The 12032-nt window shown below is 33.0% G+C and overlaps 1 protein-coding gene across 2 annotated transcripts in view; it reads right to left on the bottom strand.

Annotated features, from left to right (window-relative positions):
• Window positions 1-11273, bottom strand: part of DAAM (disheveled-associated activator of morphogenesis-like protein) — a 40489-nt gene extending 29216 nt beyond the window's left edge. For both annotated transcript variants that reach the window (XM_088238072.1, XM_088238073.1), the window contains exon 1: window positions 11145-11273. In XM_088238072.1, the coding sequence (XP_088094198.1) occupies window positions 11145-11189 (45 nt within the window). In that variant the 5' untranslated portion in view covers window positions 11190-11273. The remainder of the gene's footprint in view (window positions 1-11144) is intronic.
• Between the last annotated feature and the right edge of the window lie 759 nt (window positions 11274-12032).

Below are 12032 nucleotides of genomic sequence, written 5' to 3'. Positions count from 1 at the left end.
ATCACATATCATGTGTACTTAGCAAATGAATGTGTAAGTAGCAAATGAATTACTTAAAAATTGAATTATTTTTCCATCTGTCAGATTGTCGAAGAAACAAAATGAATATTTCGTTAGTGCTGCCAGGGTGGGTAAATTTTTTTACCTTACTTTACTCATCTAATAAGAGAACTAATGAAAATTGGACCTCGAATTAAACAACTCTGTGGTGGACATTTGACCGACATTTTCTTAAAAACATCAAATATTATTTAACATGATATAAAAATATCCGTTTTATGTCAAATAAAATTTTTCTAATATTTTAAGTTTAAAATTCATTAATTCAATTACTTATATTAAATGACCCTTTACTTATCTACTCTGTTGTGTCAATCAATATTTACGCGTGCACAATAAAATTTAAGAGAAATTAACAGATTGCTTTTTTTTTACCTTACATTTGTGTTATGATTTTTTTTTTCCCATTACGCGGCGACATCACGAATGCGCGCGGCAAAAGTGGGGCATAGTGAGGGGATTATTGGACACAGTCCGATGTATTCAAATATGATTCTACGCTCCTTCTGGACTATTCTTAATTCTATGCCGCCAATCTATAATTTTGACAAAAATGAAATTTTCGTATTGTAAAATTTATAACTCTTATTGGATGTTCCTGAACCATACGATATGCGTAGGACGTAGGATCAATTGGAAGCGAGTTTTCTGAAGAAAAATAATACTGGGGATTGGGGTAGTACTTTTAAAATTTCATTTTATCAGTGCACACGGCACAAATGCCTTTTATAAACAAAAGCATAAAACATTAAACACAGCAGTCTTCTATTACAAAATTACGAACTAATACGAAAACAATATATTTAAACATATAACATAGTTGTTTTATACATTGTGCTTTATTATAATACCATGCGATTCTTATGTAAAAAAAAAGATAACGCAATAAATTAGAAATAGCAAAAAGCATAAATTTTTAATTTGTTGGTATTTTTGATTGAATGCTCTAGGTATAATACAAACTGTCTCGTGCTAAGAACTCAGGGGTGGTATTCTGAACGCTGAATGCAAAAGCGCGCGTATAAAACGCATTTTTAACGCGTATTTACGAACTAAATACACGCTAACAGAGTGATCTCTTCACGAGCTATTCCAACCAAGGGGTTCTCAACAACAAAAAAAACAAACCATTAAAAAAAAATAAGTATAAAAAAATTTAGCAAAACGATGAAAATCCAAAATCTAAAATCTAAAATCTAGTCACATGTATATACATATATATATATATATATATATATATATATTTAACGTGTATTTATTTATTCATTTCTTTTTCTCTTTTTACAAATTTAGAACAGCAGTCAGAATCCTAAATTATTTCTTTAATAGCAAGTTACAACGTGATTTGGCTAATGTGAAAAATGTCGATACAACTGATCTGATTCCCTAGACCGTGTAATCTTGGAAAAAATGAATTAATAGCATAATTTGTTGCAAAAATTAAAACACAAAATGACACATTATGCCTAATAGTCCTAATAGGTATTCAGAATCGAATCATATTTAGCAAGCCAGGAGACGAGAGTCCAACCTGCCTTTTATTATCTTAAAGAGAAACATTAAATCACTCAGTTTCCGTCTTCTGGATAAACATTCCAAATCAAGTGTATTCATTAAAAAGTCATAGTTTAAAAATTCAAAAGGAATATACAGCTTGTAATTGATAAAGCGAGAAAATTTCCCCTGCACTCCGTAAAATGGGCTCCGGATACTTGAATTGTATTCAAGTATGCTCCTGATAAGTGATACTACATACACAGTCTTGAAATATAATACCTGTAGGATTGATAGTCCATAATCGATCACACACACGTGCTAAAACGTTTCACTTGAAATAGTTTGATGACCGAAGAAAGCAATGTCATCATTTTCTATAGAATCCAATACAACATTTAATGCAACTCTAACAGTACTGCACATACATCGGGAGCATCGTTCTGCAGCACATAAAAATAGTCCCTGCCATGAAGAAATGAACTTCAAAGGATCGTGGTCTATAAAGAGACCACAGGACGCAAAGCCAGTCAGTCATCCCAACAAGTTCAGTTCAGTCAGTCAGTCCAGCTCGACGAAGTCACTCGGTTCCAGCATGTAGTTCAAGTGCAGTTACTTCAACTTATAATCGCCGTAACACTCGTCCGACACAATTCATTATTTATTCGCCATGTAATAAATAAACATCGAACAGCAACCTCGTGTCTTTTCTGTAAATTTCTAACTGGGGTAGGAGCTCCAATCATCAACAACCGAATTCCTACATACCTACTGATTTTAAATCTTCAATCGTTTTTAAAATATATCCTAATGATTTCATTGCTCTATTAGCAATCTCATTAATATGAGGTATAAATGACAATAAATGTTGATCAAATACAATACCCAGATCCTTGATTACAGATACTCTTTGTAAAACATGTTGATTTTTACTATACCCAAATAACAAAGTTTGTTTTTTTATAATATTTGATTTGATTTTAAGAGCAGGTTTTTCTGCCTCATGGAAAAAGTTAATTTTGTAAATTGGCGGTAACGCACGCCGATCGACGATATTATTCATTTTAATATGAAAGGGGCTCAGGTATATTTGACCGGAACAATATTACAATACTTGGTTTTTAAAACGATATTCAATAGTACAACCATGAAATTTATTTAAATCAATTGCGAATCCAATCGAAAAATTGACAGCCATTATGCTAACTAAGTAAAAAGAAAGTAGGTTTAAGTACCAACTTATCTATAATGATACGTACAAATGTAAGTACTAAGCAGTACTTGTTTAAGATTTTTTTACGAGCCACACGAACTCATAAGCATAGTTTTTTTTTCTACAATAATTAGTGAAAGAGAGAAGCATAGTCTAGAAACCTTTGAGAGGTGGTCCTAGGAACAGAATAATGCTGGGGAGATACCACATTACAAATAATGAAGTAGGTTCTAAAACATCATATAAAAAGGCGCCACATTTTGCATCACGAAAGTCACCTGTAATCTATTTTTGAAGATCGACCCCGCTGAGAGTATCTGCGTACCTAAATAAAATGAGGAAATTCAGTGGTTTTTTTTTTTTTTTAAGTTCTGAGTTCTGCGGATTGGTGAATTGGCTTTCCGTAAACCGGAAATCTATCACAACACTATAATTGGTTGATTCGGAAGAACTAGTGACGTCGTTCAAAGTTCGTAATTATTTTTTTTTTAAATCATTCATTTTCAAGAAACTTCGTTCCATATCCAATTTCCTGTAGCCCTGAACTTCCACGTTAAAGAAGATAAATGTGAGAACTGAAATGAGTGAAGAAGATGCCAGCCTAATAATGCACCTGTTTTTTGTATAAGAAGGTTTTAAAAATTAAATACGATATCAATATTTAAAAAAATTTTTTTTAAGGAATAACCTGCCAAGCCTCTATTTTGAGGCTTGTCAGCACGTGGGATAGAGGGGATATGGAAGGAGGTAATGAAAAATATACCACATCACACAGACCAATTGAGAAAAAAATATTTCTTGGATTTTTTTCTTGCAACTGGCGGGAATCGAACCCGCGGCGCCCGTTTCACAGTTGGCTGTCTAACCAACTGCGCCACGGCGCCTGTCAAACTGATTTTGAGAAATCGCAAAAGCAATTTGGTCGAACAATAAGGAAAGGTCTCAGCAAAATGTCCGTACGAGGTTTTCCCAGAGCATGAATTATGTCATACCCAAAACCCGTACGACTTTTGTTCAGAGACATCTCTCATTTATCGCACCGAGAATGTTCAATATTTTGGAAGAGAGTTTTAAGCTCTCAAGGACAAAAACTATTTTCAAGAAAGTAGTTAAGTTTATTATATAAATAAAACACGAGTGATACTTTAATCCACAAATTTGGAATATCCAGTGACCGGTTTCATCGCTTTCGCGACATCTTCGAGACTGGGCAAGCGATGAAACCGGTCACTGGATATTCCAAATTTGTGGATTAAAGTATCACTCGTGTTTTATTTATATAATAAATTACAATGAACTTCCATCAAGAATTTTCACTTACAAACTTAAATGTTTTAAAAAAGTAGTTAAGGACTGGATTTTCCTTAGTGGGAGGGATTTGAGTAGGAAACTCCTTGATGATTTTCGGAATGTTTGAGTTTACTGTTTAGCATATTGATGTGCCTTATATATAAACATGTATTTATATTTATTTTAAAAAAAATATATATTTTATGTTTCTGAGTGGTGATATACTGACGTGTCTGTGTTAACTAATTGCTAGTCCCATCTCAACACCGGACTTTTATTTCCATGGAGTTGGGACTTATGTCTCAAATATTGTATAATAAACTTATGTTTGTACATAAATAAATTTCTCAAAATCATAAAAAAGAAATATATTGATTCATTTCCGAAAAGCGGATGTTCAAAATAGAAAACAAGCGCATACCGATTATTCCGACTTTTGACATGTTTGACATTCAAGGTACTGGACGAATGACTTGTCAAGCACCTTCGTTTAGTTGCAACAATTCGCGAACAGTATACTCACATAATTCGTCCCCAGGTAGAATACTGTACTCCTATTTGGTCACCTTACTATAATGTAAGTATTAATAGACTAGAAAAGGTCCAACAATTTTTTTTAAGCAGGTCGACTACCGGTTAAACATTAACTTTTCTAATCACGCTGAAAGTATGCAGTACCATGGAATAAACTCTCTTAAAAATCGAAGAATAATGTTGGACCAGTTATTTTTATTCAAATTAATAAATAATAAAATTGATTCTCCAAACCTACTAGAAAGACTTCCATTCCGTGTGCCATCTAGACCGACAAGACAAAATATTTTGTTTTACACTGACAACGCGTCAACAAACTATTTTAAACAATCTACATTACCTAGAATATGCGACCAATATAACAATATATTTACAGAGGCTGATATTTTTTGTGACAATGTATGTAAATTTAAAACATTTAAGTTTGTAAGTGAAAATTCTTGATGGAAGTTCATTATAATTTATTATATAAATAAAACACGAGTGATACTTTAATCCACATATTTGGAATATCCAGTGACCGGTTTCATCGCTTTCGAAGATGTCGCGAAAGCGATGAAACCGGTCACTGGATATTCCAAATTCGTGGATTAAAGTATCACTCGTGTTTTATTTATATAATAAATATATGTAAATTTAGGTCAAAAATTATAGAAATTTTGAGAGAAGCAGACATTTAACTTTATTATTATTTTTATATAAATATTTTTTCATTTCGTTACTTTTACATTTATTATATTGAACATAATTTAAATTATTGTATTAAGTGTAAACAATTTTTTTGGTATGTGCATGAGTTTCTTACACTAATATACAAAGAAATTGGCAATATTTGTATACATACTGTTTGTTTACCTAATAAAATAAATAAATAAATAGTGCTATTCTGAATCGACGATATTTTTAACATAAAGTAAAGTTATATAGTTATAATATAAACTATATTGAATCATTTCGAACTGTAATTTACATTTGTAAGATTATTGTGCTTTCTATGTTTACTTTTGTATACCATTGTGTATTTACGTGTATACTTTATTAGATTATTTTTTAATTTTTCTGAGATTTAAAAGAATTTTATTGCTCTTTGCATTATTTAGACTTTTGTTTTTATTAAAAAAAAAAAGTTTTTTTAAATTTAAATATTACATGCACACATTGTTTAAATCATTTATTATTTAAATTTTTCAATTATGTTATTTTTAATAATCTATATCTAAGCATGTTCTTTACATAAAACTGCTGTACGGTATTTATGGAACATAATACTTATTTTCACATTATGTTGAAATTAATATATAATTAAATTAAATGCAATCAATTTCTTTTCATGTTCCAAACCATGTCACCAGAAGTCAAAATCTGCTATTTATTAAATCTTCTAAGAGCAACTTTTGTTTACATACCCCAATGTCCAGAATGTGTAGATTAGTTCATTCGTCACACGAATTCTTTGTGATAGATCTTTCTGCTTTTTGTAGATCGCTTCGTGACTAAAACAGTGTGGGATGAAGTTTGATTGGCATGGTTTGGCGCGAAGTTTTATGTCTTTATGAATATATTGTATACCATTATTGTATTGCCCTTGTTTGTCTTTGATCCATCATTTTAAATTATTTTTCTGTAATTGGCTTAGGCCGTATATATAATAAATAAATTAATTAATATGTAATTTAACATTTGACAGAGCCAATATGCTACAACCATCAACTAGACTCCAAGACCTTGAAAAAGTTCAAAATTTTGTTTATTTAGGCTCATCCGACTCTGCGGGTGGTGCATGCACTTTAGAAATTAAAAGACGTATCCTAATAGCAAAATATGCCACCACTCGACTGACCAAAATTTGGCAAGATCGGGGTATATCGAAAAATACTTAAATATTCATAGTGCGTACGCTTGTGTTCTCAATATTATTGTATGGCGCAGAAACGTGGACAAGTAAAGCACGTGAGCAGGAGAGAATAGATGCCTTCGAGGTGTGATGTTGGCGTCGAATACTGAGAATACCACGGACAGCCAGAATAACAAATGTCTCTATACTGGAAGAACTCAACATAAAAGTTCGCCTATCGGCCATATGCTGCCAACGTATGCTGCAGTTCTTCGGTCACATAGCCTGACGTGACCCAGAAAATCTTGAGAAAGTAATAATCACGGGCAGTGTGCCAGGACGAAGAAGCAGAGGCAGAGCTGCAGCTCGATGGATCTACCCGGTGAAAACAACCTCACGGGCGACCCTATATTGAGCTGTGGAGAGGGCGCAGAGCCGTGAAGAGTGGAGACGCTTTGTCAATGGAATGGCCGGTGAGAGTACCAATGATCACGGCCCTCAGAACTGAGGAACGACAGAGAAGAATATGTAACTGTAATTGGCTTAGGCCGTATATATAATAAATACATAAATAAATTAATTAGTATGTAATTTTGTAAGAAAAAGCACTATGTGCCGTTTATATTAATAAATAAATGACCATCTTCATGCATTCTGGGATTTGGTTATGGCATGTCTTTCGCGGTCTTCCCGATTTTCTGCATTCATCAACATTCGCATCGTAAATATTTTTAACCGCTCTTTCGCTGTCCATTCTATTTCCATGTCCAAACAAACGCAGCGCTTTTTTCTCGATTTTATCGAAAATGCTTGTTTTGTTGTCAATAACCTCACAAAATTTACGGATCTCAACATTTGCGCACATATCGTACCTCAAAGATCACATATCGACACTTTTCATCTTTGTTTTTCCGAATCCATACATTTCTTCCATACACACTGGTCGGCATCGGCGACTTCATTGTGGATTGGTAATTTTTAGAACTGCTCAACGGGTGACGGGGCCCGTACTCTAATGGAGAGCTAAAATTTATCTTCTATTTTATATACGAATTTATTTTTTGAAAAAGAAATATTTGCGTTCTTATAATTTACCCAAATACTTAGTTTTGAGGGCCATTTTCAACGAGTTGTAAATAACTGACTATTAGAAAATGGGAATCAAGTGGGGTAGAGTAGGATTTGAACCACGGACCTTTGGTCCGTGAGTCCGAGACACTAGCCACAGGACCACAACCCGATTAAGTTTTCTGTGTGAAAAATAGAATAACTGTATGTTTACAACAGGCAAATATCACATACTACGAATACCGATAAAAATATATAGAATAAATTTAGAATAATTAATTGTATCTTCAAAATCAATATGGATATTGTGGAGAAATATTTCCATACCTAACTTTTAAAAAAAATATTTTAAAAATATGTCACAAAAAAATTCGACTTATAAAATATATCTATAAAATTTTTAAAGGTTAGGAACAAAGTTCAAAATTACCATGAATCGTGACGTGTTAGGGGCGTGGCCAACGCAATCACAGTTTTTTCGGGAATTCAAAATTACTTTTTTTTTATGCTACTAACAAGAAGCAAAAATGTTTTTTTTTACTCGACAAGTATTTTGTACGCCCTTAATACTTTAAGCCTGCAGAAAATGTTGATATTTCCCTATTTTTTTTTTCTAAACATGTTTAATTTATTACAGGCATACCGACGAAGATACTTTGAATTTTCACACAAATATACACATTTTCTTACATATTTACAATCGCGGCTCAGATGTTCAAATGTTGTGCATTTAACATAGTAGGTAGTAGTAGCAGATAGCAACGAGTGATCACCTAATCCAATCTATGACAAATCATAAATGTTGTAAATGCCTAGACATCCATATTCCCTTCTCAAATAAGTTGTCTTGATAAAATTGTAAATAAATTTTGATAAAATTATAAATAAAATTATCAATAAAACCTTAGGTTTAGTTTAACTTTTAAATTATTTTGACCAACGAGCGCTTTCGCCCAAGAAACCCAAGAAATAAACAAAAAACGTCAATATTGTCGATATGTATTTTTTAATATCTGTCATCTAATCTAATTTTCACCAAAACTAAAAAACAATAGCCTTGAAAATGTCAATTTTCAAAGCGGTTTTGTCAAATCATTGTCTACCAATTATCTTAATTACAATTTCTCACAGTGATTCGTGGTACGGTGCAAGAATCAAAGTTATTTTATGTAACGCACTAGTAGGCCTGAAGCGATCCTATAAATAACATTATAAACTCCTTACAGACACGAAATATCTGATGTCCGATTAAGGAAAAGCCTTGGATTGTATATTAGAATATAATTAGACCACAATAGACAATCAACGATTTTACAACGAAAAAGAAGTTCAATATTTATGGCAGGATGTATTTAAAATGTTATAGGTGTGTTATATGAGACAATAAACGTATAATTACTTTATTTCAAATCGATTATGTGCAAACACGTCTCAAATAATATAATAGATTTATAATTCTGTTTCTACTCATGTAATGAATCATTTTTGTACTGTAAAATTGCGATGGTTTTGATATTTTATTTTTATTTATTTAAAACAAACATCATAACACGAAAAAGGTACCAACACAAAAAAACATACATACACGGGAAAAAAAAATACACGGGGGCTACGTTTCACACAGTTTCGTGTAGAAATGGGTGTTTCGGTTATTTATATGAAGCAGCCGTAACTGCTACCGAATCACAAATTAAACTGTTTCTTAGTAACCGTTTAGAGCAGCATGGGCAACAAATCTAGTCAGTAACTGCTTCACACCTTTTGAAAACAGTTTCGCTTGATATCCTGACTAATTTATTTTCGCTGTAACAGTATAATTTTCTTACGAGACGGTTACAGTTGAGTCCGAAAAATAGCTGCCTCATTTTTTTACACCGTAACAGTTTTATTTTTTGTGAAACTTTCAGATGTCTCGGAAGAATAACTGTTTTAAAATAGAAGTTTCGTTTTTTTACCACCTCTAGTACCGTTTAAAAAGTTTACAAAAAAAAAAACAATGCTGGATGGAGGTTTCCTTGTTTAAAAATCAATTCGGGATTTATCAAATTAAGCCTTAAATGCATACTGTTAAAATTTTGCAACATCCGTTCAATTATACGATATGCTATAACTTCCTGGTGGTTATCAAGCGAAACTAATATTAATTTATTCGAACATTGCAGAATTCAATCGTCGAATTGCTACTACATAAAGATGCATACCGCCAGAGACACAATATTTCAAAATCATCGATGTATAAATCTGTAAATAAATTATCAGTTAGGGCTCTACTTTGGTAAAACTTAATCTATCAGCATGCGTCTCCGAGTATAAACACAAATTGGTTTGTGATTACAATACCACGGCCACGATTGCAAACGTTCATCGGTACATATCGAGACGGTATAAAGTAACATCGATATTTATGTACGAAAATGTGTATATTTGTATGAAACTTTAAGGTATCTTCGTCGGTAACCTGTTATTTACTTATTTATTTATTAATTTAACATGTTAAGAAAAAAATAATGTATACGTATTCTATTTTTAATACACAAAACTAAATTTTACTTTGTAGATAAAATTTAAGATAAATGTTAACTTCCCATTGTGACACGGGTTTTTTAAACGTTCCGAGAGACACCGGTGTAAAAAAAAAGACGTAAAATGAACACAAATATAGTAGAAGATATGGGGTTAGGTTCAATTAGATGAATTTGACTCGCATAAATAAAGGTTTCAGCTCTTTATCTTCACAAACATCAATAAATGAAAGAATTGAAGTAATATAGATGTTCAAATATGGGCGGAATGGTGAATGTTACACGGTGTGTAAAGTGGCCAATTAAACCAGCCAATGACAGGTCATAAGCCCTGTAGATGCCTAGAATTCTATATTACCTTCTCTAAAATGTCCTTCATCTCTGTTGTAATATATCAAAGTTGGTTTATACTTGTTTTATTGTATCTCTTCAATCCGTGCCTCATGTCTGAGGATGTTGCCTGACTCAAGGCATGGCTCGTCTGTTGACAGTCTCCCTCCATCTGGAACGGTCGTGTGCTCTTTTATAGGCATTCGTCCGTGATGATTCTGATAATTCAGTGACCTTGTCCCTTCGACACTTCCCAGGAGAATAGTTTTCTCCAAACTGTCAGAGTTCCCCCTGGAAATATGCCCAAAGAACTGCAGGATTCTTTTCTCGCACATGGATGTTAGTCTTTCTCCCATGTCCAGTTCCTGGAGTATAGAAGCATTCGCCGCCAACACCACATTTTAAAGCTTCGATTTTTTTCTTTTCAGATTCCCTGAGTGTCCAACACTCCACACCGTACATGAACACTGAGAAAACCAAGGCCTTCATTAGTCTCTTTTTGGTGTTAATGGTTGCACTGCGATTCTTCCATATCTTTTTTTTATATACATAAGTTTTGTTGTTCATAAATTGTTTAAATAAATTAATAAAAAATCTAATCTTTATTTATTTGATACTCGACAATTAATGTGTTTTCTTTTCAGCATCAACTTTTGATATTAACTGCAGTGATGTTTGACTTTTAAATGCGTTTGTCTCTATTTCTTTCTTTTATTTTTGTTATTAATGTATGCACTTTGTAGAAAAATAAGTTTAAAAATATTTCTCAAGACCAGCTCTCATACTATTGCGGACTCACCACGAGCTCGGCGAACTTGGCGTCCAGCTCTTCCTGGGGCGGCATGGGCTGGGCGGGCGCCACCGGCTGCAAGGAGAGCGTCCCAGCATGGTCCACCACGCAGTACGTGATCTCTGGAGGCTCGTCATTCTGAAACAATTCACCAAATATAATAAACACAATATTTCGAGTACGTCCAAATGTTTGTATGCAAAAACAGGATTCCACATCCAGTGAGTTATCAGGGTTGATACGAAATTTATTGTAACAGAGAGCGAAAACAATTTTGAGAATACAGCACGGAATTCTAGTTATTACAAGGCTTTCAAGATGACTTTCAAGAGTATCACACGTAACTACACTGGCTCAGTATCAGGCATAGAAGAAACATTCACATTCTATCACTTCTTCACAATATTTTAAATAATCCCATTTCGCCTGTTTATCTGAGAGAGCTCTTCGTTCTAGTAACGACAGAACCCTTTAAATACCCTGTCATCGCTCTAATTTTCTTGCCTCCTCTTTCACAGTAGTAGCCGCTCGATTGTGGAATAACCTACCCACTGATGTTAGAGACGCCCCTTCTTTATTTACATTTAAGTCAAGATTGAAACGTCACTATCTAAATATTTAAGTTGTTTCTTTATCCTTCTTCTTCCCTTCTCATCCCCTCTCCTCTCTTCACAGTATAGTGTTAAATTTTTATATATTTTTATTTTTGTTAATCTTTGTTTTTAATTTTTGTACAAAATTGTAAGATTCAATATGTATTTGTAATTTTCTCAATCTGAACGGTTTAAGGCAATATGCCCGCCCTTAAGGCAATATGCCCGCCCTTATATGTACATATATTGTATATGTATATAAAGTGTTAAATAAATAAACTTTTTTATAAAAATATCTCGTTGC

The sequence above is a fragment of the Micrasema longulum genome, unplaced genomic scaffold (assembly GCF_059751315.1).
Source record: "Micrasema longulum isolate JH-2025_06_02 unplaced genomic scaffold, ASM5975131v1 h1tg001826l, whole genome shotgun sequence".
Classification (NCBI taxonomy): Eukaryota; Metazoa; Arthropoda; class Insecta; order Trichoptera; family Brachycentridae; genus Micrasema; species Micrasema longulum.
The sequence above is the reverse complement of the archived record's forward strand: the minus strand, read 5'-3'. Positions and strand labels throughout refer to the sequence as shown.